The sequence below is a fragment of the Camellia sinensis genome, chromosome 12 (assembly GCF_055761805.1).
Source record: "Camellia sinensis isolate YWXY chromosome 12, ASM5576180v1, whole genome shotgun sequence".
Classification (NCBI taxonomy): domain Eukaryota; kingdom Viridiplantae; phylum Streptophyta; class Magnoliopsida; order Ericales; family Theaceae; genus Camellia; species Camellia sinensis.
In genome coordinates this window covers 97,334,908-97,361,627 of record NC_138972.1, presented here as the reverse complement: position 1 = coordinate 97,361,627, position 26,720 = coordinate 97,334,908, and the positions used below count along the sequence as shown (strand labels likewise).

The 26,720-nt window shown below is 38.1% G+C and overlaps 1 protein-coding gene across 3 annotated transcripts; it reads right to left on the bottom strand.

The window, feature by feature from the left end:
- Window positions 1–6,236: 6,236 nt before the first annotated feature.
- LOC114317507 (ABC transporter C family member 5-like) lies at window positions 6,237–25,912 on the bottom strand. 3 transcript variants are annotated; one of them, XM_028264249.2, is made up of 12 exons: window positions 25,709–25,908; window positions 22,802–25,159; window positions 22,373–22,693; window positions 22,207–22,293; window positions 17,315–18,010; window positions 16,973–17,137; window positions 12,428–12,722; window positions 11,685–11,899; window positions 8,641–8,946; window positions 8,224–8,287; window positions 7,862–8,101; window positions 6,237–6,751 (listed from the first exon to the last, which is right to left on the bottom strand). In XM_028264249.2, the coding sequence occupies exons 2-12, from the start codon at window positions 24,944–24,946 to the stop codon at window positions 6,612–6,614; spliced, it is 4,674 nt and encodes a 1,557-aa protein (XP_028120050.2). In that variant the 5' UTR covers window positions 24,947–25,159; window positions 25,709–25,908; the 3' UTR covers window positions 6,237–6,611. The 3 variants fall into 3 exon arrangements, with proteins under 3 accessions (XP_028120050.2, XP_082755461.1, XP_082755460.1); XM_082899335.1 differs by lacking the exon at window positions 8,641–8,946 and having other exon boundaries at window positions 25,709–25,912; XM_082899334.1 differs by lacking the exon at window positions 25,709–25,908 and having other exon boundaries at window positions 22,802–25,671.
- Between the last annotated feature and the right edge of the window lie 808 nt (window positions 25,913–26,720).

The following is a 26,720-nucleotide window of genomic DNA, read 5'->3' as shown; positions in this document are numbered from 1 at the left end:
AGCCATTTGCCTTAGCCGAATTCGCCTACAACAACAGTTATCATTCAAGTATTGGTATGGCGCCTTTCGAGGCATTGTATGGCAGAAAATGTAGGTCTCCGATTTACTAGACAGAAGTTGGAGATGGACCTTTGCTTGGGCCCGAGATTGTATATGAAACGACTGAGAAAGTGAAACTGATACAACAGAAACTGAAAACCGCACAGAGCAGGCAGAAAAGTTATGCTGATGTCAGAAGACGAGACAAAGAATATGAAGTAGGTAATCACGTGTTTGTGAAAGTGACACCGATGAAAGGCCAGACTCGTTTTGGAGTCAAAGGCAAGTTAGCGCCAAGATATGTCGGACCGTATGAGATTATTGAGAAAATCAATCCGGTGGCGTATCAAGTTGCGCTTCCTCTTGAAATGGAGAGGATATGCACAACGTCTTCCACATTTCTATGTTGAGGGATTACCTCCGAGATCCTTTCCATGTGATAGAGCCTACTCGTGTAGTGCTGAGTGATGACTACACTTACGAGGAACGACTTATTTAAATTGTAAACAGACGGATCAAGAAGTTGAGAAACAAAGAGATCCCGTTAGTGAAAGTCGACTAGCAAAACCATGGTGGCGTGTGTGCCACTTGGGAAAGGGAAGATGACATGGCTAAAAGATATCCTGAACTGTTTCCACTGAATCCTGTTTTCTTCTAAAACGAAGGTAACTCGAGTTTAGAGGACTAAACTCTTTTTAAGGAGGGGAGACTGTAACAACCCTCACCACTGTTTACCGATAAACTACCGATTACTGCTAAACTGAGACTGATTATGAAAAGTAATTGAACTGATTGAAATACTGAACTGACTGACTGAAATCTGAAACTGATTGATTGACTGTATCTGTTTAAATGCATTATCTATCTGTTTGACTGTTTCATTATCTGTTCATGTTTTATGTTTAAATTGTGAATTGAAGGCCTTGTCGGCGGCCGAATCCGAAATTGATCGATGTTTTACAATCATTAGAATTTATGTGATTTTATGGTGTAATTATCTGAAAACTGATTAGGTATGATTAAATTAGATTAATTAAGGTTGAATAGCATTGTTAGGCTTATTTACAATAGTGCCATTGTTAGTGGGCCATGTAGGCTAAACATATTTGAGCCTTTATACACTCAAACAAACATTTCATTAGCTCATTTCCTCACCACCACCGAACTAGAGAGAGAGAAAGTGAGAGAGTTGAATTGTCCTTGTTGATTTGCTTAGAAACTTGAAGGAATTGAAGTGTAGATTGCAAATTGAGCTTGTGTATCTTGCATTGAAGACCTAAGGTAGATCATTGACCTTCTTCATTGTGTATTTGAGTTTATTCTTGCATGATTAATGGGTCTTTAGTGATCTAAGGCTTGAATTGGCTCAATAGTGTTGAACTAGAGCTTAATTGTTGCATGCATGCTTATATCCTAGCATCTTGAGGTTCACTACATGGAATTTGGTACATGCATGTTCATATTGTTGGTATAGTCCATGATTTCATCATGTTTTGGAAAGAATTGGCTCAATTGAGCTAGCTTTTGAAGCTTTGAAGTTGTTGAATTCATGCATGTTACACATTCAACATGTTCTTGAAATGTTAGTTGAAATTGGGTTTAATTCCCTCACCTTTGGGCCTTGATTTTACAAATTGAGCTTTGAATCATGTTAAACTATGAGTTTTGAAGTGTTTGCCAGGAAATGGGCCCAAAGGAATCGAATTTGATATGTTTGAAGTTGAATTTGAGCTTGAGGTTCAAATTTGGGAATTCCAGATTTTGAACTCACGCTTGAGCGGGGTGACTGGCGCTCGAGCGTGAAATTCGTGCTCCTAGTATTTTGCACTGCTTTGGTGTCCGCTCGAGCGGGGTAATTGACGCTTGAGCGTGACCTTGTGTCTTACGCTCGAGCGGATGTCGAGCACCCAATCGAGCGTGATTTTCACCTATCCAGCATTTTTGACTGTTTTGCAGTACACTCGAGCGTTTAAGTCTACGCTCGAGCGGAAACCTTTGTCTGCATTTCCGCTCGAGCGGACTAATCGACGCTCGAGCTGGAACCCTGTTTTCTGAAAATTCTGAAAATGCTTTTAAAGTGCATCTTTGCATCCTCATTTCATCCTAAGCATTCTTAGGCCTAGTTTAAGGCATCTTAATGAGGATATAGATTTAGAACCACACCGAGTCAAGATAGGGATTAAATTATTATCTTTCCTAACTGTGTAGCTTAGTGTGTATTCAATCTGTAAACTATGTAGGGTTGGCGACTGGGGATGCGCTCTAGCCTAACTGTAGCCCAGAACTCTGTGAGTAACAACTGTGTAAAGATATGTTCAAAAATGATTATCTTCTAAACAATTGAACTGTACTGTTTTTGAATTGATACTGTTAATAGAATGAATGTATGTCCTCTATTCTGAACTGTATTGTGGCATCCTTAGCAACTACTGTTACTGACTGTTACTGTTACAGAGATCTCTGTTCGGTTCCCTTGTTGGAACCACTACTGTTTACTGATTGATGGCCATCATTGACTGTTCGATCTTTCAAGACCTACTGTTTACTGTACTGTTATGCTAATGGATGTACCACATATGACTGTACTAACTGAACAACTGAAATACTGATTTAATGAACTATTTTCATTACTGTAAGGACATTCATTCTAAACCTCTTTACGCATTGTGTTATTCACTGGGCTTTAGCTCACTGCTCATATATATATTTAGGTGTACAGGCACCAGACCGCAGCTAGTAGCGTCGGGGTAAGCTCCAGTTTTGTCAAGCCAACCACTGTGCCTCACTGCGAGATTCCGAGCCTGTCAAGCTATGGCTTAGGGGTGCTTTAATTTCCCCCGTCTGTCTCTGTAACTGTTTTGTTAACTGTATAGACTGTATAGACTGTTACTGTACTGTTTAATAGGGATTAGGTCCCTGATCTGAATGATTATAAATGTTGTACATGCTGTTCTGCACTGTGTGTATATATATATGTATGCATGAAAAGTCTTTTTGGCATACAGACTGTCACAACTCATTGGACATTGTTTATTTACTGTATTGGCTTCCGCTAGGCCCCTGTACTCTGTTCTACTGTATTACTGTTAAGCAGTCCTTCGGTAATCTCGGATTACTGGCCGGTTACGGTGCTAAACCCATAGGGACGGGTTTGGGTCGTGACAGCTTCTTGCTGCAGGGACCTCATTCCCTGGATAGTCCAACTGAGTGCGGAACCCCGATCCACTTTCATCTAGTGCGATATCCGATACGCACACCCAGTTTGTACAAATTTAAGAAAGAAGATACGTACCAATATAAATAAAAACTACTTGAGAAAGAAAAGATGTATACTTAAACCCGATATACACACTCACTTAGACTTATTCCTCATTAAAACACCATCTAACTTAATTATTGACGTGTCTTCCAACTGATAATTGCCGATCAAATGGCACTAACAGTTTGTTTTTTTTTGCATATCCAAAATCGCGTAGCTCGCTCATCTCTCTAAAAATCTCTCCATCTATCTATCTGGGTGTTTGAAAAGTGAGTTTTTTTAAGATTTTTTAATTGTAGGATATTATTGGAGAATTTTTTTTTTGTGTTTGGGAAGATAGTTGAGTTTTTTTGTGGTTGGATGTGATGTTTGTGAGGGAAAAAGTGAAATAATTATGGGTTTGATGTGATATTTTATTTGGATTTTTTTTTTTAATTTTGTAATCAATTTGTCTTTTAGTAAAAAAACAAAAAAAAATCCAAAAAATTTGTTCCCAAACAACGCCATATAATTTTTTTTCCAACCAACACATACTCTTATAAATAATAGATAATCATTTTAAATTTATTAACAAATACCCTTAATACACTTATCAATAAAATCTTTTATATATATATATATATATATATAATAAATAAGAGGGAAAAAAACATATCAAGGAGCTGCTCATACGCCCACTTTTGGGAAATTTTATTTCCACGCACTTAATTATTTCAGTATACACCTTCTCTCAGTATACACATTTATTAATTTGATTATTAATTAATTTTTTTAATCCACACATTAAAAGTTATAATTATACATTTCACTTATAATCATTGTACACACACCATTCAATTCTCTTTTCCACATACTTGTTGAGTGACCCTGCTTCCAAATTTATAGATCCATGTGAAGACCATTCAAGACCATACTGTAAAGTGAAGACAAAGTCTTCCATTGAAGACCTTATTGAACCTCCATTAAAAACACCATTGAAAATCTTCCAAAATATTATTGAAGATGAAACATCTTCCTATTTTGTTATTACATGTACCATTTCCAGATCTATGTGCACTCTATTGTCATAAAACCCTTGTTTTTTTGTTTTGTTATTTTTTATTTTATGTTTTTCGCTTTGGGGATTTTGGCACTGGTTTTTCGAAATTATACATTTAATTTGAAATTTAACTTCCGAATAAAAATGATTAGTTCGACAAATTTGTTCTCAAAAAAAAAAAATTTAAAAAAAAAACTTTTGATAGTTGATGTCCGAATATAATGAAATAATTCTGCACTGGTTGTCCGACTAAAAACTACAGAAGGTATAAAATAAAATAAAAAATTATGCACAAAAAAACTAACCTTTTCATCACTAATAGAGTATAAATCTAGAGATTAAAGCAATATGAGAGTTATTATGAGAATATTACTTTGAAAACAATAGAAGAGTATAGAGTGTGTAAACAATGGAAAAACTAGGGTTTTTTTTTTTTTTTTTTACTCAAAAGGTGTACATTAAGATTTTTTTGTTTTTAAAAAATGTGTACAGAGAATATTTTCATATAATATTATAGGTGCTAGTGGATATCCATTATAATCATTTTATTTAGGGTATAATTGCCATTTAAATAATATTTCATTAAATGTGTACACTGAGATAATTAAATGTGTAGAAATAAAATTTTCCTCCACCTTTTATCTTACAACCTCCACATATTCTATTTATTTTTTATTACAAATTTACCCTAACATGAACTACCAATTTTATCGCCGTCCATAAATCTCCAAACCCTAATCGTACCCCACCCACCACCACCACCACCACCACTAGCATCATCACTACCACTTGTGGCCACCTCTGCTCCACCAACCGTTGGCAACACCAACCCCCTCTTTCGATGCCCCCTCAACAGGAAAATATACCTTCGACTACTAAAAAATTAATCACCAAAGCCTCATTTTTAGTTGTCAAAAGTCAATGGTAACTAAAAATTTTAGTCGGCTTGTTAGTCGCAGATCAATTGTCTACCAAAGTATTTGGCCTCTCTACCAATGGTGATGAGTTTATATTTTGCTTATAATTTTCTTCTTGTTCTTCATTTTTTTTTTTTTTTAAAAGTTTGAGTTTAAGCTTGAGCTCAGCTCGTTTATGTAATCGAATTGACTTGAGCTAAGCTCAAACTACTCAAATACTTGACGAGTGAGGCTCAAATTTAATTTTTATGTTCAACTTGAGCTTGGTTCAAGTTCGAATAATTTTGAGGGAGATTTATGTATAGGTCCTAATAGGTGAACTTATAGACTAATAGGTCATATGATAATTAATGATATTTTTCATCAAACGCTATTAAAAAACGTTATAAATTATTAATTTTCAGCGACAATTTAAAATTTTCGTCACAAAAATGTCACTAATTATAAGTTTTGGTAACAGTTTAAAAAAATTATTATAAAAGACACTAATTTTTAACTTTTAGCGACAATTTGAAAACTTCGTTACAAAAAAACATTACTAATTGTAAGTTTTAGTGACAATTTATAAAAATCGTGACAAAAAGAAGTCACTAATTGTCAATTTTTAGTTACATGCAAAAAATCATCACAAAAAATTATTTTTAACGACGATTTTATTAAGACTTATTTTCAATAAGACTAATAGAAATTAAATCCAACTATTAAGACATTGATAGTTTATCCTAATTTTTGAGCCAACCAAACGCAAACACTCAAAATTCGACTCGATTCGTCTACAGCTCCTACCACATGATTCTAGTAGGAAATTTTGTATAAAAATTCTACACAAATAGAATTATCAAAATGGAAAATATTTTTTATTAGATTGTGAAAATAAATGGGGAATAAACGACAATGAAAGTTATTTATTTATTTTTGAAATAATGGAGAATTGGGAAGAGTATCAATTCCACTAGTGGAAACAAATGAAATAAACATCAACTGTCTAAAAGGCTCTACAAGAAGCTAACAACATTATAACTTGCTTCAATGCAAAAAAACCTACTTTATTGTCAAATACAAATTGCTGCCCCCCCCCCCTTATGCTTTGAGTGATTATTTTCCCTCTCCTCTGCTGGCCCATCTTTATGTTTGTTACAGAGTGTATTGCCAGCACAATCGTGCTTAAAAGGGGGAAATTAGAAAATTATCTTATAATCACTTGATCTTGAAAACTAGTTTGCCCTAAATTTTTTTTTATAATTTTTTTATCTGACAGCATGCCGCATACCTCTTTTTGTCTTTTTCCATGAGCCGAATGAAGCAGCAGGAGCCGGTTCATTTTCTGCTCCACTCTTCTTGCTTGTGTGTAAGCTTTTTAAGGTTTTGGGGGCATGCCATCTAATTCAAAATCGGGTATGCTAGTTGATCTAGATGAGTACTCTGACACCAACTTAAGAAACATGGAAGACTTGCCATCTAATAACCGTGCTGGACTATCAAACTCTGTCACTCGACCTGCAAAACCAAGTTTCATGAGCTTTCTGTTGGTGTGTGCAGCAGAAACACAACATAGACTAAAATGTCACTGGGAATTAAATGATAAAAAACTGAGAAATTGTTCTAAAACAAATTCCAAAATATGAGACTCAAGTTTTGATGTTCTATAAGAAAGATAACCAGTTAAAACTTGGTATCAATGGATTCCAAATCTAATAAATTCTGGATATTTCAAATGGATAAATTCATAGAAGGGAAAAGCGAAAAGAAAAATGAAAACAGAACTGTAATGGAATATGACCAATAAGTGACTTTGATACTCAGACACTTCAAAGAGAGATGAACATAAAGATAAAGATCGACTGTACAAGCAACCTTGGAGTTGTAGAAACATTATGTTAATAAATTTGATGGGACAAGTCACAAGAGGATCAAGAAGCAACAGCCTTCATTCAGCTTCCAGCAATTACCGTGAGCCAAAGAGAGAGAATCATTTTTACATAATACTTGCCGTACCATCATACTCAAATTGAGAAATGAGAAGCAAAACTCTCTAATATTTTTACAGTGTAAAATATCAAACCTAAGACTTTGACTTCGAAGACCAACAACTCTCTCAAACCCTTATTTACATTCTAAAGGTTAACTATTAATCAACATACATATTCACGTGCATATCATGAGGATCAAGATTAGATATATATACTCTAGTATACCATAATCTCCTTGAGTTTCCATCATTTCAAGAACATCAAAAAATTTTGATGAATCTTGGAAAATTTGATTCGATGCAAACACATTGTGCTTAGTTGGTGTTACTAGTGAAAAAGAAGATGCAGAGTCAGGGAATTACTTATTCATCGTAAGATATCTAAAGAGTTGTGGGTGCTGATATTGTTCCTACAGATCTACATGGACGGCTTTCTCTTATAGAGCCTTTTACTAATTTAATTTATCTTGTCAAAAGTTTAAAAGAAAAAGAAATGACAAATTTTTGGATACTCCTGAAAATTAATAACATTACCAAATGCATATTATACTAAAATTCTTAGGAAAAAGTTCTATAGATTGCAGCAACACCTATGTCCACTAAATGGAAGAAGAAATGGGTAGTATTAGTGTACGCACCATCACTGAGGACCAGAACCAGATCGCTGTCAATAACAGTTGGGATACGATGAGCAATAGTGCACACAGTGCAGTCCCTAAACTCTGTTCGGATGATCTTCTGGATAAGATTATCTGTAGCTGAATCAACTGAAGCAGTGGCTTCATCAAGAACCAAAATTCTTGTCTGTTTTAGTAAAGCCCGGCCAAGGGAAACAAGTTGCCGCTGCCCAACACTCCAATTATCTCCATTCTCTAGAACTATGAATTTCAGACAAATACAATTTATTGACTAGTCTTAGACAAATGCCAAAAGGAAAGCTTCCAGATGTAATATTAATAATAGAGCTTAAATTTAATGCTCAAATATTTAGTGCAAATACCTGGTGTATCTAGCTTTTTCTCTTTCTGGCGAACAATATCCCCTAGCTGAGACTTCTCAAGTGCCTGTTGCAAATCAAAATACAATCATTAAGAAGGTAAGTCTTTCTGGTAATCATAACACGCCCATACATTAAACTGGGAAAAAAGTTTGGGAATTAACACTGGAAAGCAAAACTTTAACAACAAATTTTTGGCAAGAATTTATAGAAGGAACTAAGGAATTCTTATTACAAAAAATGGAATTACTTGTGATTTCAGAACAATTTAAAATAGCTGTGGCTATCCACAATATCTGGGATATTTCTACTAACAGTCTATTTTAGGGACTTCACTTGGTCGAACTGTTATAGTTTAAGATTTTCTTTTTCAAAACTGAGAAAAATGAAGACAAAAAACGTAAGCCAGTTGAGTTTGACCTGCCAAATTTCTTGATCTGAGTGCTCATGGAGGGGATCAAGGTTGCCCCTAATGGTCCCTTCAAATAAGTTTGGATCTTGGGGTATAATACTTAGACGGCTACGGAGGTCATGAAGACCAATTGTTGAAATATCAATATTATCTATAATAATTCTGCCGTCTACGGGCTCAATCAATCTGAACAACGCCTGGATCAATGTAGATTTACCACTTCCAGTACGCCCAACAATTCCAATCTTCTTCCCACCAGGAAATGTGCAGGTTATGCCATGAAGCACCATAGGAAGATTCTCATTGTAACGAACCTTTAAAAAACACGATATTCATCAGATTAGTTTTTTTCTTTACAGTAGATAGTCATCATAATAATTTGTTTAAAAAAGAAAAAAAAAAAGGGTAAATTATTTGAGAGCTGGACGTTATTTATTTTCTTATATTTGTTACTGAAGAAATAAATCTAGTAACCAGAATCCAAACTATTTTTCTAGGAAAGGTGAGCTTCTAGGGAGAGAACTCAAGAGAGACTTTTTAAACTGTAGACACAAGAATGTTGAGATGAAGCCATGCACCAAAAAACCCTACCATGGCAACCTTAAAAAGAAAAACTTGCACACACTTTATTATAGAAAGTTTGTTGATAATGTCTTTATCTATCTAATAACAAAAAATGTTAAAATTAGAAGTCATATCAGGCTTTGTCTCAATTGTAATTCTTTTAAAATTTTAAAAAATAATTACTTAATTCTTTTAAAATTTTAAAAAATAATTACTTTAAAATTTAGATGAGTGTATATATAACAGCAAACATAATTTTCTCGGTGTGATATGTATCCGAATTGCCAAATTACTGTATTTATCCATGTTTGTTGTGTAAGCTATAGACGACTTCTAGCAGATCCCTGATTTTTTTTGCCAATTTTGAGACTAAGACCAGAGAAGGTGCAAGAACTACAAAACACAAATATAGCACCCACCCAAAGTACAAGATTCCCATGACCCTATACCAACAATGTGGCCCAAAAGTTTTACCAGCAGCTGTCTGCATATATTAAAAATATGCAACTATTGCTCAAGCCCAAGCCTGTCTGGTTTAGCTTTTGAAAACTGTTCTTGAGTTTTTTGTGTTTTGTGTTGTGGTTTTTTTTTTTTTTTTCGGTCTCTTGCATACTATCCAGTCTTTCCCCATTCTTTGAACACTTCCATTAGTTAACGTCAATCCACTAAATCAAATGACTGCATGTTTCTTCATTTTAAACAGGGAACTTTCAAGCACTTTACTCAAGTAATTCAAGCCCATTCATTTTATAACAATAACTTGCTGAATCTTCATTGAATTATTCTTGTATTAGGTCCACATCCTATATCCTACAGCCCTTTCAGCTTCAACATCCTTCATAATTTTATTTATTTATAAGTTTAAATTAAATTAGAGTTTTACTAGAGCAGTATCCTATTTTTGGTAACTTAATTAGGGTTTCCTATGTTGGCTATTTATATGGCTTTATGTAATAGTTTTAGGTTAGCTTTGATATAATAAATATTGAGTTAAAGCTGTGGCTGTTTTTGTGTCAGGGTTGTGATACTTATTCTTTCTCTATTCTTATTCTTCTTGATGTTTTTTTCTTTTCTTTTGGATGAATTCTCCATATAGTCTGGTTTTGAGATCAATCGAATAGTTGAACGGATTTCCTAATAGCCGTTCGGCATCAATCGGTGGTAAAAATTTAATGTGGTCACAGAATGATAGAAGCCTTATGCACAGGAAGCCATCAGAGCAGGGGAGCACACAGCTGACATGGCATGATCCTCTAGTAGAAGAAACGATATCCCTTTCCAATAAGAACCAACAAATCAAGCTCTTAAAAAGCGGCTACAACCGTTACGTAACGGTTGTGGTGGTTACTACCACCCGTTACGGCCATTACAGCGGTGTGACGGAAATTCACATATGTAACGGCTGTTTCGGTGTTACATAACGGCCGTAGCGGTATCGTAATAGCTGTAATAGTCCGTTAGACACTGTTACACCCTTTTATAATATTTTGACTTCTTTACCCCCCAAAAAAATAAAAAATTACAAAAAAGAACAAATACTCAAGTTATTCAAGCCCAACGAAAATCTTATATGAATTTTTTTTCTTTATAATTTTTTTTTTTAATTTATGGCACAATTTCTATTTTATAATCATTTCATTTAATAATTGTGAATATTTTTTATTCAGTTAGCTCAGGTATTGGTAAAAAATAATTTGTAGACATTTAAGATCAATTATTCTTAAAATCATGAACTATTAAAATAAAATGTAAAAAGCTCCTTTTATAGTGATTTGAAAATATAAAATATATTAGATCATACTTAAAAATTAATCAAAATTTATTTTAAATCCCAATAAATGTGATTCTGAAGAAAAAAAAATATGCGTATCGGCAAGTTTTCTTCAAATGCGAAAAAATAAAATAAAAAAATCACGGTTCCGGTTAATGCAACTGTTATGCTACGGCCTTTACACCCCGCTACCGCTACCGCGTCACCGCAACCCTTACAGAGACCGCAACCGCTTTTCAAAACCTTGCAACAGACCATTCCAATTAATGCACAGCTCATTCATGAAAATTCTACACGGACTTCAAGATGCAGGCGGTCAATATTTCTATTACTTAAAATGAACTAATGATTTCAGGATTAGCGTAGATGATAGTGTTATGCCTATGTACAGACCATTTCAATTAATGCAGACCATTCTTGGAATTTCTATACAGAGTTCAAGATGCAGTAAGTTAATAGTTATATTACTTGATATGAACTCATGGTTTCAGGATTAGAATAGATGATAATATCATACTTCACCTAGCAGTAAAGTGAACCTCGTTGCAGAATAAAAGTGTAATCCAACAAACAAATAGAAACAATAAATAAATAAAAAATGTGTCAAGCAAGCATCCACAAAAAATTAACATCAGGTAAGTTCCTGTTCTAACACTTGACACTTTGTTCTAGAAGCTGAATGAAGACATAAGGAAAAGGTGGAAGTGAACTGCATACCTTTAAATCAATCAATTCAATCTTTCCATTCTCTGGCCACGACAATGGTGGACGAGAATCCTCAATAATTGATGGAGCTTCACTAGGGATTTTGCAGTATTGATGAATCCTTTCTATAGAAATAATTTTGTTTTCAAGCTTGCAAAAGCTAAGTATCCACCGTGATAGTCGTGCATTCAAGTTAAGTCCATATGTCACAGCCAGGCCTGCCATGCCTTTATAGCAGAAACACCTTTGATCAGAAACATCACAGAACTGAGATTTTGTAACAATTCACAAGTCTTGGTTTTACATATATATATCTATATATATATTTTTTTTCTTTTTAAGTACAGTTCAAACTTCATACACAACTTGATTTTCAATATCATTTAAGCCTGGTCTCAAAATGAGTTCTGGAGCTTATGTCTACAGTGGGTCCCAATCCTGCTGACTTAAGATTCTCAAACTCGTTGGAAAGAACAAGCTTGTGGTTTATTTGTGGGTCGCATAAAACCATCTCACAATCCACAGGGAAAAATAAACCATGTAAATCTTTTTTCTTCTTCTTCTTCTTTTAAGTATTATTTTGTTTCTAATGCCTAGAAGCAGGGTCAATTTAAATGGTGAGCACGCAATACCAATTCGCCTGACAATGACACAAGACATGCTTAATCTTGTAAACCACACAACACAAAGATCATGTGAAATTCCTTGTCAAAATAAGTAGCAATGTTCTGTAGTGGAATAATTTGTTTACTTACTTGGATCTATATGTCCCTGAGGGAAGCTGACAAGTAAAACCATGCAGAAAGCAAATACAAAGGTCGCGAGTAACTCCATGCGTAAGCATAGCCACTCAATGGCTGCAAGACTGTAGAAGAATGGGCGACCAAAACAATCAAGAAGATAGGTGTTCCTCTTCATGAACCGCTTTTCTTGCCCAAATCCTCTAATTGTGGTTGCTCCAGCAATCGACTCCCCAAAAAGATGGATGATTGGAGATTTCTGGATGCTAACAATGCGGACCAGTTCCCTTGATGAAGCCATGTAGTATTTCTGCAATCAGGTACTATAATTCAATAAGGTAAAATATTCACTGTACACCTCTTAGCAGTTAAATTTAAATTTTTGAACCCTCAAAATTAGCATTAGAAGTCAAAGCGGTCAAGTAAAATAATTAGAACAAGTACAAGATCACACTTGCTCCTCTGTAACAATCAACTGAAATGAAACCTGCACACTATTAATGGTTCAAGACAGGTGGACATGAATAATGTGGGTTTTAGTGTTTTGCATGTTGTAACCTTTGCTCCAAAGTGGTTTTTAGAAGGGCAGGAACAGAGGACAATTGTCAATAAAATTTTAGTAGAATTAGCTCCGAAATTGAGAGAGGATCTCATGGTTTTGGAAAAACCTTCGTGACATATATACTAATTTATTAGGGTGAGGCAATAAAATATTGACAATGGAGGTGTTAAAATGAATTGTGGTCATTATTATGAAGAGTTCAAGCAGAAAAAGAGGTCAAATTAGGGTTGAGGTAACATGGTTTTGAAAACCAAGGCACTAACATCCATTATTTATGGTAAACATTTTGAAGATTTCAATTAGGAAATGCGGTTAAAACATGGTATGGTATTTATTATGAAGATTTCATAAAGATAATTCTTACAAAAAAATAACCGGTATGTAGATAAATGAGGCATTTCTTGAAACAAATTGCTATGGTTTATATAATACAATTCTCTATTTCTCTTTACATTATATTTCTACATGGTATCAGAGCAGGTTTAGAACCTAGTATTTTCGCTTCCCCGGCGGGCGGCAACCTCACCTTAGCCGCCCGCCGGACCTCAACCTAGTCCACTTCTGCTGCTACTGTCATGGATATGGCTGTGGCATTGAGCCTTTTTGCCTGGTTCTCCCTCAGCACCCATATCTCCTTCTGGAAATGCTATTTCGCACCCGTCTGTTGCTTGGCCACAGCCAAACATCCCTACTTTACATCTTCCTGGAAGCAATCTCCAGCCAAGTCGTCTGAAATCATCTTTTATTGCCAGGGACATTCCCACCGAGGAGCTCAATATGCTGCTAGATTTTGAAGTTCAGCAACAGCAGCTCCTAAATGACATGTCGTGCTTCTCGCCGACACATCTCAGAAAGTTTCCACAGAGGTCTCATCTCCTCGATTTTCCGATCAGATAGCACCTCCAGCAGTTTTCTCTCCATCACATAAAGCTGTGGTTCGAAATCAGTTCCAACAACAACAACAACAACAACAACAACCCTGCAAAGCAAAACCTCCAAAAGCAATCCAACCTGTGGATCCATTAGCTACTCTGCATCGTTTTTTCCTTTTCCTGGAATAAGCACAGCAATTTCTTGAGTAGTAATCATGGACCTGGTCAGCTCCCTACAATGTCGCAGCAGAACACAGTCTCAGGTTGGCGACCAGCTCCTCTTGGAAAACTCAAGATCAATTCAATTGTGATGCCTCTTTTTGCAACCAGCACTCCTCTGCTTCCATAGCAGCAGTTATGAGGGACTCACCTGGGCACTTGGTTGATGGAATAGCAAGGGCAATTGATGCTTCTTCGGTAGTATCAGCAGAAGCCCAGGCAGTTCGTATAGCTTGTGTTGTGGCACTCTTACAGTCTTTCATATGTTGAGATTGAGAGTGATAGTCAGATGGCTATTAATCTTTGCGTTTCTGAGACCGTTCCTCCTTGGGAAAGTAGTGCAGTGCTTTTGGATATTCGTGAATTTGTAGTGCAGCATGCTCCTCTTTCAAATTGTCTTTGTGCACACCTATCTCACCTCCTCGTTTTCTGAAGGGAGGTGGACCTGTCATTTTCTTTATGGCATTTGTTTATTGTTCAATGGCTTAAAGGTGTTCAAGATGCTCGCAGCTGTTGTACTGATGTTGGCGGTGGACCTCGCAGGTTCCAAACACAACTTTCTCAGATAAACACATTGTTTTTAATCACTTTACAGGACACTCACCTTTAATCTTTTTTTAATACCCCACTCACAGATCTTGATCTTGCTTTCACCAACACCAATCCCACTCAACTTTCTTTTCTTTTAATATATATATATGTTTATTATAATATATTACCTCAAGCTTTCACCATGTCCACTTTTGCACAATCAATCTTCACCTTTTGCACCTCACCCACGTTGCTCCACTTTCTTTCTTTTATTTTATTTTATTTATTTATTTATTTTTTCATTAAAAAAAAAAAAAAAAAAAGAGGAAGAAGACGAACTGCACACCAAACTCATTTTATTCATATCGGGGCTCACCCCGATCCCCATTTTACACCACACAAAAAAAAAAAAAAAAAAAAAAAACCAAACCAACACAAATCGGAATAGTGGGATTTTTCTTCTCTACTCTGCCGCCGGTCTCTTCTTCTTGCCTCCGTCCTGGGTGGCCCTTGACGGTGTTGTCTCCGTGTTTCCCACGCCGCCGAGCACGTTCACTCCACCCTGCTCCTCCACTGCAGCATATGGCGGCCCTCCAAATCGGAACATAACGGTGGCCTTCCGCTTCAGCTCCTTATTTTCCGCCTTTAGCACACTAATCTCTGCTCGCGCATCCTTATACATGCGTTGGAGCAGAGCCAGCTGGGAGTTTAACTGTTGCACCTCATTTGTCCTGCTCTGCAGCCGGTGCGACAAATTTGTGACCGCAGTCATGGTTTCCACGCATGACTTCAGAGTATACTGATTGGCCTCAATATCAGTTTGCACCGCCATTTTTTGCTCCACCGACCGCATCGGAAAGTTCAACGGAGCAAAACCAGAGGTGTTTGGTTGAGGTTCACTGGCCACCACACCAGTTATTTCTCTTGTGGACTCATTCAGTTCTGGAAAGAGCGTAAGCAGCCCACGGGAAGAGGAGGCCATGTTCTGGTTAGCTGGACGGGAAGAAGAGGCCATGTTATGGGTTGCTGAGTTTTTCAGAGAAGGATTGGTTACAGAGTGTTTCCAGATTTGCAGCTCTTAGAAACAATCTCTCAGAAAACGAATATCTCTCTCAGAAAATGAAGAGTTTTTTTCAGAAGTTTTTTCACAAAGTTTTTTTTGTCTTCGCTTCTGCCTCAAGCATAGCCTCCGCCTCAGTTTATAAAGACCCTGACGAAGAGGCAGACACGCGCATCATGCGCCGCTCGGCGCTCGAAGACAAAATGGGCGCGCCTTTTGATGGCACGCCTTTTGATGGCACGTCTTTTTATGGATTGGGCACGCCTTTTGATGGCATGCCTTTTTGAAAGATTGGGCACACCTTTTGAGAGTGCGACTTTTTAAGGGTCCGACAAGACTCTGTAAACTGTCCCGACATTGATTCCGGTTAGCTCCTTTATGGGTCCGACAAGACTCTGTAAACTGTTCCAACATTAATTCCGGTTAGCTCCTTCATGGGTCCGACAAGACTCTGTAAACTGTCCCGACATTGATTCCGGTTAGCTCCTTTATGGGTCCGACAAGACTCTGTAAACTGTCCCGACATTGATTCCGGTTAGTTTCTATAAGGGTCCAGCAAGACTCCGTAAACTGTCACAACAACTGTCACAGCATTGTCTGCTACAACGGTCCGACATGACCCCATAAACTGTCTTCTACATCGGTCTGACACCGCCATCCAGTGTCCTCTACACCGTTATGACACCACCATACAGTGTCCTCTACAACGTTATGACACCCCCATACAGTGTCCTCTACAACGTTATGACACCACCATCCAGTGTCTTCACCAATGGTCTGACACGACCATACAGTGTCACCTATCCTCTTTTATTTTTATGTATTTTCTTGTTTTGTTACTCTCTCCAAACTCAAGTTGGTTAGTTCCTATCCCCCTTGAGTTTGCGGGGGGCTGTTAAAATCCACCCACTCTCCACCTACTTCACCCACTTAAACCTACTCCACTAAACCTAACCCACTACACCACTACCACCTCACCTACTCCACTAAACCTAACCCACTACACCACTACCACCTCCACTTCACCTACTCCTTACCTACTACACACTCACCCTCTTCTATATATAGGAATCATGAATCATTGTAATAGATATCAATATATAATCAATCAATAATACAATTCTCTATTTCTCTTTACATTATATTTCTACAGTTTAACTTCTCAGATGACCATAAAGCAGCATCAAATGTAGCGGTCCTTTTTATCAATACATAAACTTCAGTTTATAGAAATCACGACTTTTCAATCAATAGAACATACATTTTGTGCTGAAAGTTTCTTTAATACAATTTCAAGGCAAAAGATTATTAATCACCTGCATCCACAAGCAAGCAATGGCCATTGGGATAACAAGGAGCAAGATTTGCCAGGTAACTTTTGTCATTACACCAACTATACCAAGCAGCTGGATTGTTGTTGCAGCAAACCCACCAAGTCTAAAAGCAATATCAAGATCGACAACACTTTGATCAATTGACACCTGGCAAGTTAAAAAAAAAACACAATTTATTACATTAAATTACATGAAAATAATGTAAAGGAGGTAAGAGAGAGAGAGAAAAGCACACAAAAATTTTTTTTTAAAAAAAATTTGTTGATATAAAGTGCCAGCAGTGGTTGAAGTAGATACATCTTTCAGCGAGAACATATAACTTACACGATTCAAGATCCTTCCAGCTGGAGTGGAGTCAAAGAAGGACATCGGTGCTTGAAACACACTTACAAGCATTTTTAAAAACAATTTTTGTGCAGCTGCAAGACCAAATGTAGCTACAAGTAGAGCCCGCACAAATATAAACCATGAGCTCCCAAAAGCAAGAGCCATATAAACAACAAGAAGGACCATACTACTTGTCCTAGGTTGGTCCCCCTGTGTTTGTGGATTTGCCCAAGCCATCCACCAATTACTAGCTATTTGAAGCACCTGAAATAGTGTTTGTGCAAGAATGATGAGCGGGATCAATAAGCCTTTATATGCTGCGGTCATATATGATAAGTACACTTTCGTGCTGACTTTTCCTCTCTCCCTCTCCTCCTCCTGAACAAGCTGCTTTTTCCTTGAATGTTTTGTTTTCTTTTTCTCTTTAATTGCTTTCTGGTCTGGAATTGATACACCCTCTTGTACTTCCTTCGCCAAACTGTTAATACGATTTCCAATTGTAACACATTTTTTACTCAATAGAACAGACCCATCACAAGGATTGCTTTCAAGTGAATCTTCAAGTGAGTGATTGGGAATATCCATAGAGTCAATTGCTTCATGGTGAGCTGACACCAAAGTTTCAAAATCAGTTCCTGCCTGTAAAAGTTCATCATATTTGCCAGCCTGAATAATGCAGCCGTCCTTAAGAACCTGCAAAATGGAAAAATGAATGTTGAGATGAGAGAGGAATCAATTTAAAACTACATCTCTAACACTCTTCAAGGTACAAAACCCAAAAATTGAGTGCTTTATGTTGAGTTCCATAAGTGGCTACATTGAGGTAAGAGTCTAGATTTGGAAGAAAATAAAATTGTTCAAATTATAGTAAAGTATACCACTAATTAAGCCAAGTTCAGAGGATTGCACATAAAGCTAAACAGGAAACCATGTTGACCATTCTTTGTATCGGGGCATGTTAGAATTTACCACTCACCTACTACCTCCACTATCTTTCTCCACACCTACCACCTCCACTATACCACTCACCTACTACCTCCACTATTTTTCTCCACACCTACCACCTCCACTATCACACACTCCACTACCATCTTCTCCTCTATATATAGGAATTGTAATATACAGAAATTATCAATCTTGTAATATATCAATCAATAATACATCTATTTTTACATGGTATCAGAGCAATAGGTTAAAGATCTTGGTGTTCTTCGCCTTCCGGCGGGCGGCAACCTTGCCTTGACCGCCCGCCGGATCTCAACCAATTCAAACCTTCCTCTCCCTCTCGGCACCTCACTGTTGCCATCACTCGATACATACACACAAACACATGCATGGGGGATACAGAGCATTTACCACACACACAGAGGCAGCAGCTGTTCAAAGCTGTCTCTGATCTCTCTCTCTCTCGCTCTCTCTCAACGCTACCCTACCAGCAGAGCCTTCTCCTCCTAGTCTGAATTCATAAACTACCGACCCATTTCAACTTCATCAAAATTCCAGTCTCTGACAATGTCTCTTCTAACAGCACGGCTCCGGACTAGCCGTGGGCCCCCTGCAACTCCATTATTAGGAATACCTGGTTGTGGGGTCACCTTAGCCGATGCAATAGAAGAGTTGTTTGCTGTCAGGTGTGGAAGAGAGACCTTCCTGGTGTGGAAGAGAGACCTTCCTGGTAAGGCAGTTTGTGATTGCAGAACATCTTCCCTCATTGTCTGAACTTGAAACAGAGTAACTCCTATATGAGTGTGAAGGACTTTCTACGCTGTGGCACATCAGACATGCCAGACTCATATTTAGAGTCTTTAATCAGTCTCAAGCCCTTCCGCTTCGATGCCGTCTCAGAACTCGTTGTCTAGCAATCTGAGCCCTGGGAGCTCTCCGGTCATTCAAGGCTGAAGAGTCGAGACCTAGAGTGGTACTTCTTTAGCCCCGTAGACAGAAAGTATGGGAATGGATCTCGGTTGAATCGTGCCCCTGGCAAAGGGTATTGGAAGGCAACTGGAAAGGATCCACCGGGCAACACACACACCACCCACCCAACTTCATCTCTCTCTCTCCACTCAAGACACCCACTCTTTTGTCAACTTTCCAGACCACTCACGGTTTATCTCTCTCTAAAGACCCACACCACTCACTTTCTTTATTTGTTCTTTTATTTCCTTTACACCAAGATACCCATGTGCCTTGTCCCCTCTCTCCTCCGTTTTTGATTCCCAATTTATTATTTTTATTTATTTTTTTTTATTTCTTTAAAAAAAAAAAAAAAAAAAAAAAAAAAACAAACAGACGAAGAAGACGAACTGCAAACTCATTTTATTCATATCGGGCCTCACCCCGATCATCATTTTACACAAAAAAAAAAAAAAAAAAAAAAAAAAAAAATACAAACAAAACATCCACACCCACAGTGGAATTTTTCTTTTCCCTTCTCTATTCTACTGCAGGTCTCTTCTTCTTACTTTTATCTTGGGTGTCCCGTGCCAGTCCGGTCTCCGTGTTTCCTTGTCCACTGAGCACGTTCACTCCCCCATACTCCTCCACTGCAGCATATGGAGGACCTCCAAATCGGAACATCACGGTGGCCTTCCGCTTCAGCTCCTTGTTTTCTGCCCTTAGCACGCTTATCTCTACTCGCGCATCCTTATACATGCGTTGGAGCAGAGCCAGCTGGGAGTTTAAATGCTGCACCTCATTTGTCCTACTCTGCAGCCGGTTCGACAAGTTTGTGACCGCCGTCATGCTTTCCACACATGCCTTCAGAGTATACTGATTGGCCTCCACATCCGACTGCACTGCCATTCTTTGCTCCACCGACCGCATCGGAAAGTTCAATGGAGCAAACTCCGGGGCGCTTGGTTGAGTTTCCAGTGCCACCGCACCAGTTCTCTCTCTCGTTGACTCGTTGAGGTCGGGAAAGAGGGTGAGCAGTCCACGGGAAGATGAGGACGAAGCCATTTTTCTGGGCAACAGAGTGTTACAGAATATCTCTCGCAACAGAGTGTTACAGACTCTCTCTCTCAGCACAACGAAGAGTTTTCAGACTCTCTCTCTCAGCACAACGAAGTTTTACGAAGTTTTTTTCAGAGGTTTTTCGCAGCTTTTCTCTGCCTCAGCCTCAGCATCAACCTTGGTTAAATAGCCAAGGCAGCCACGCGCATCGCGCGCCTCTTGCCACCAGCCGACAAACGGGCACGCAAGCCAAGGCGCCCACGTGCCTCGCCATCATGTCCGGCACACCTTTTGATGAATTGGGCACGCCTTTTGATGGCACGCCTTTTTATGGATTGGGCACGCCTTTTGATGCACGCCTTTTGAAAAATTGGGCGCACCTTTTGAGGATGCGATTTTTTTTAAGGGGTCCGACAAGACTCTGTAAACTGTCCCGACATTGATTCCGGTTAGCTCCTTTATGGGTCCGACAAGACTCTGTAAACTGTCCCGACATTGATTCCGGTTAGCTCCTTTATGGGTCCGACAAGACTCTGTAAACTGTCCCGACATTGATTCCGGTTAGTTTCTACAAGGGTCCAGCAAGACTCCGTAAACTGTCACAACATTGTCTTCTACAACGGTCCGACATGACCCCATAAACTGTCTTCTACAACGGTCCGACACGACCCCATAAACTGTCTTCTACAAACGGTCCGACATGACCCCATAAACTGTCTTCTACAACGGTCCGACATGACCCCATAACTGTCTTCTACATCGGTCTGACACCACCATACAGTGTCCTCTACAACGTTATGACACCCCATACAGTGTCTTCACCAACGGTCTGACACGACCATACAGTGTCTCCTATCTTTTTTTATTTTTATGTATTTTCTTGTTTTGCTCCTCTCTCCAAACTCAAGTTGGTTAGTTTCTATCCTCCTTGAGTTTGCGGGGGGCTGTTAGAATTTACCACTCACCTACTACCTCCACTATCTTTCTCCACACCTACCACCTCCACTATACCACTCACCTACTACCTCCACTATTTTTCTCCACACCTACCACCTCCACTATCACACACTCCACTACCATCTTCTCCTCTATATATAGGAATTGTAATATACAGAAATTATCAATCTTGTAATATATCAATCAATAATACATCTATTTTTACAGGGCACCTATCTCAAGCATAACAATTTTGATAGACTATCTTATTTAGACAAGATAAAAGAACAACAATAAAAAATGAATGTTAAAAGGCTTAAATGAAGGTCGAAACTTAATGTAGTTTCCATAACTAGCAACATGTATCTTTGTGCTGTTACATTTCCTTTACATTTTGGTTTGTTTTGTTTTTAGTTCAGAAATTAATAATGCCTCCCTGAGCAATTCTAGAAAGAAGTCTGCTGATTTTTTTTCTCTTTGCTATTATAGAACTTGCTAAAATTTGACTAAAATCAAATTTTCCCTTATATAACAATGCCCTTTTATATTACATAAAATCAAGATCTCCATAACAGAAAAAATTAAAACATCGAGTTCAAGAATCTCCAGCCTTGTGTGCGTGTGTTTATGCGTGCGCGCACGCATGGAAATTCCATATTTTGTAATGTAAGCCTGATTTTAAAACCGATATCACTATATACCTTTTTGGAACTGATTGCCTTCCCATTTGAAAATTAATAGCAGATAATTAAACTAAGGCCCCGTGAGCGATTAATAAAACAAACTCAGAATGGAGCAAAGATCAATAAAAGAAATTTAGATATGCAGCTTCAATTTAATGAACTTAAACAACCTACGCAAACACGAAATCCTTGAAAATGAAATTTAAAAGAAGCAACCCTACTAATTCAGAGTTCAGACACATCACAAAAAGCACATATCAGTGTAAATCTTCTACGACATACCGTATAAAGACGTATAATGAAAAGTTAATTCCATACCAGTATCATATCAGCAGCAGGCAAAAATTCAACTTGATGGGTTACAAAAACCACAGTCTTAGAGGCTAGCGCTGTCAATATGTATTCCTGCAGTTCCATTTTATATGTTTAGTCAAACTCCATTGATTTCAACTGCAAAGTGGATGATACAATAAGTAATACTAACCTTAAATAATTCTGAGCCAGTGTGTGCATCAACAGCACTGAAGGGATCATCAAGTAAATAAATGTCTGCATTTTGATAAAGTGCCCTAGCAAGCTGCACACGTTGCTTCTGGCCACCACTCAGATTTATGCCTCTATCACCAATGATGGTCTGATCTCCATGTGGGAAAAGCTCAAGATCTTTTTTCAGTGAACAAGCATGGATCACATTCTTGTACTTTGCGTTATCCATTGGGCTACCAAAAAGTATATTTTCTTCTATATTTCCCGATTGTATCCAAGCTGATTGAGAGACATAAGCAGCAGAACCACATACCCTAACCTAAACAGACATACATATATAAATTATATTCCCAAATTAAGAGGACCCAATAAAGCCAACAAAAAATGGAACTAGAGACAGAAAAATTAATACTACTACGAGACTTACTTCGCCGGAGATTTTTGGAATCTCACCAAGGATGCAAGAAAGAAAGCTTGATTTCCCAGAACCAACCATGCCACAGACAGCCACGCGCATCCCCTTCTCCACCTTCATTTGGATGCCCGCTAACGTTGGCTTTGGAGAAGAAGGATCCCAGCAGAACTTGCCATCCGTAATTTCAATTGCCACATTCGTGAAGCCTCGAGGTATAAGGATGGTTGCATCCTCCTGCAACTCTTCCTCCAGCAGGAATCCAGAAATTCGATCAAGAGACACTTTTGTCTGAGCCATCATAGACACGAGATCAGGGAAATTCCTGAGCGGTTCTTGGAGGATCCTGAAAGTGGCCAGAGCAGAAAGAACCCCACCTGCTGTAAGCTGACCCCCCAACAATATGCAAGTACCAAAAGTCACAGCCGAAACAAATATAGGGGAGCTCCAAAAAATGAATGTAATAAAAGCCTGAGAGTAAAGAGCTTTCCGAAGATACTTAAATTCCACGTTCCTCATCTCCTCCAGCTTCACTCGGTACCTATCCTCCCAAGCTTGAAGCTTGAGAATTCTCATGTTCCTAAGACACTCAGAAGTCTTCCTCATCCTATCATCCTTGGCAGCCATTAACTTGTCTTGATAATCTTCCTGAAGCCTCGCCAATGGAACAGTTACAATGATGGAAATAATGGTCGCAATCAAGGTTGCAACAGAGGCAATCCCAACATTCTTATACAGAATGGCAAGGGCAAGAATGATTTGCATAGGAAGCATCCAAATGTCATGGAGATACCAAGAGTAGTCCCCCACTCTCTGAACATCAACTGCCATGTAGTTAACAATCTCCCCACTGGTGTGACTTTGCTTTGCCAAGCTCGAGAGCCTGAGTCCCTTACGATACACCATTGCCGTTAGAGCTGACCTCACGTGCATTCCCAAAATGTCAACCCCAAGATACCACTGTCGAGTCAATAAGGTCTCCGCCAACTTTGACGTGAAGAATATTCCAGCAAGAATATAACCCTCATGAGGGAAAGTATTATTTCCCTCTAAGTAGTCCACAAAGTAGCTAATCATGCATGGACCCACATAAGAAACCAGAGTATTCAAGCCTGCAAAAATGGCATTACCAGCTGCCTCCTTCCAGAAAGACTTGAGAATAACCCAAGCTAAAGATGGCTGTTTCAGAGGACTTTCAGTCTTCAACTTCTCCCAATTCACGTTCAAAATCTTGTAATTGGTCTTGGAACGATCTTTCGTTGCAAGAAGTGGAATGTCCTTGAGCTCAAGTGGTCTCTTTGCACCTAATGAAAGAAGTGGGTTCAACCAGGAAAGAGTGGCCAAACTAAAGAACCCTGCTTCACTATAAGGGGTAACCTTAAGACACCCTGCTTCTTCTTCTACTTCTTCTACTTCTACTTCTACTTCTTCAGGCAGCAATGGCTCTTGAAGATCAGAGTTTTGGCATACTTGTTGTATACCAGTGACACCCCTAGTTGCAACAAAACAGAGGAAAGCAAGGGCCGGGGCTGCTGCCAAGTTTGCCAAAACATGACGACTCCTCAAGTGTTTTGAACCTTGTGCTAGAAATTCTTTCCCATCAGTATACAAAGTAGACAAACAAATGACAAAAGACACAACCCACCACACTCTCAACAAACATGGGTATTTCTCAGAGACCTTGAATTTACAATGAAGGGCTGAAAAGCTCAGCACAAACCAAGCTAAACCCTGAGATGCAGGCAAAATCACAAGAGTCCAATTTGTACCCTCCCCATGTGAAGCATTTCTTATCAAACCAGCACAATCAAACCCTAAAACCAGTGCTTGCAAAAACAACACATAAAAGCAACAAAACAGTGAAGCTTTGTATCCACTACCAATTTCAATACTCCGAATTTCACCATCAGCACTGTGGCCTGAATTAGCATTTGAATCTTCCTTGAAGATTCGAATTCGACCTACACAAATGCATATTTGTCGAGCCAATACAATCAAGAGAAACACGAGGAACAATGTCAAGTTTATGCAAATTGAAGCTAGTTCCAATGTGGGTATATCCTGGAACCCCCCCAAAAGATTGTTTCTGGGCCAATGCACAGTGGTGGGTGACCATAATAATAAAGCAGAGAATTCAGTGACCAAGTGGCTCATTCCCATAATAGATATGATCAATAATGCTTTAGGGGAAGTGCCAAAGAGTGTGATTGAAATTGGGAGAGTTGGGTGAAGAAGTGTATGAATATGAATGTGTTTAGAAAAGTGAGATCGAATTGCAATAAGGGCATTTCAACATCTGGGTTTTGTGTTGAATGCGCTAAAATGATGACAAGTCGCAAAGACAAAACGAATAGGTGTTCGTCGAGAGAGAATCTGCAGACACATTGCACATGAAAACAAATTAATTTCCATCATCAAAAACACGCAATACGAAAGAGAGAGAGAGAGACACACACAACTCTCTCTCTCTCTCTTTCTACGTTATCTATCTATGTAGAGAGAAGAAGAGAAGGGGACAAAGAAGGGAAACCCATTAAAGAGAATCCGAAAAACAAAAACAAAAACAAACCCATCTGGGGTGGGGTGTTTGGGTATTGGGTGTTGTGTATTTTACAGGAAAATCGTTTGTAGAGATTGCCAAGCCAATCCTAAGACATGTACATACACAGTAGCAGCAGCAGCATAAGCATAAGGTAGTTTTAAAGGTAGAAAATCTGATCAACAACACACCCACCACCCACTCTACAACCCCCATTTGATTTATATAAGATATGCACCAGAATTCAGATGGTGGTGATGATGACTGAGTTGCATGCAACATTTTAGAGAGAGAGAGAGAGAGAGAGAGCGATCAACCACGTTCTCTTATTGCATACATTGCACAAAACACAACACATACAAAGACTATATATATATGTTTACCTTGTATGTAAAGTAAATATTGGGCTGGTGACACTGCCTTGTAATGGGTTACTTATTACTGGACTGGAATGGAAGGTGAGCTTGAAGTGTATGTAAATTGGTAAAATGGTGGGTGAGTAGTGAGATTGCACAAAAATTGAGTTCATGAGATCAATTAATCTATTCATGGATATATATAGAGACAAATGTCATCACAGAGAGAGAGAGAGAGAGAGAGAGAGAGACTGTAGTAGAGTGATGAAAAGGAGAGAATAAGGAAACAAGAATATTACATAGCCAATCGAAAGAATATTATGTACCTGATATGTTGGCTCAAAAGAAATACTAACCTGATATGTTGGCTCAGAGGAAATACTAATATATGATGGAGTTGGTTGTTGCATATTTTATTTTTATTAGAAAATTTGTACTAGATTGTTTAGTATAGTTTTTGTTTGTAGTTTAGTATAAATAATTTAAATAGCCGTGATTTGGACCCCCAGTTGGGGGCACTCCAGTGACCCCCAGTGTTACATGGCGCTCTGCCAAGGCTGAAACCCAAAAAAAAAAAAAAAAAAAATCATTTTTTTTGGCCAATCAGGAGTGACCCCAGTACCCACGGGGTCTTAAGTTTTATTTTAATTTAAATAAGTTAAAAAAATTTGATGATTTGTAAATTGGAAAATGAATTTTTTCATTTTTATTTTTTTAATTTATAATAAGTTGCATTAAACAATTTTAGGGAGGGGGAAAATTATTTTTTGCTTTATGATGTGACACCCTAATTTGATTTTTATTGGTTAAATCAAAGGCTTTTAATTGATGCTCCGTCAGCAGAGGCTTTTATCCATGTCGTTGAGTCGTAGTAGACAAATGTTGTGGAATTGTGACACAAGGTATGAGTGTGATGCCATTGTTGTTTGGGAGAATTATAAGTGGTATGATAGTTAACTATTTTAGTTAATATTTTAATTTTTTATAAATAATTTATAATAATTTTTTAACTACAAATTTTAAGTCTCTAAATGTGGTC

What these genes read in the sequence shown, in the direction of transcription:
- LOC114317507 (XM_028264249.2), bottom strand. Translation starts at nt 24,946, where the DNA reads ATGGGAATGAGCCACTTGGTCACTGAATTCTCTGCTTTATTATTATGG. An exon ending in TTCCAAAAATCTCCGGCGAA is followed by an intron (nt 22,694 to 22,801) that starts GTAAGTCTCGTA and finishes ATGTCTGTTTAG; the next exon opens with GTTAGGGTATGTGGTTCTGC. An exon ending in GGTTCTGGTCCTCAGTGATG is followed by an intron (nt 6,752 to 7,861) that starts GTGCGTACACTA and finishes TTGGTTTTGCAG; the next exon opens with GTCGAGTGACAGAGTTTGAT.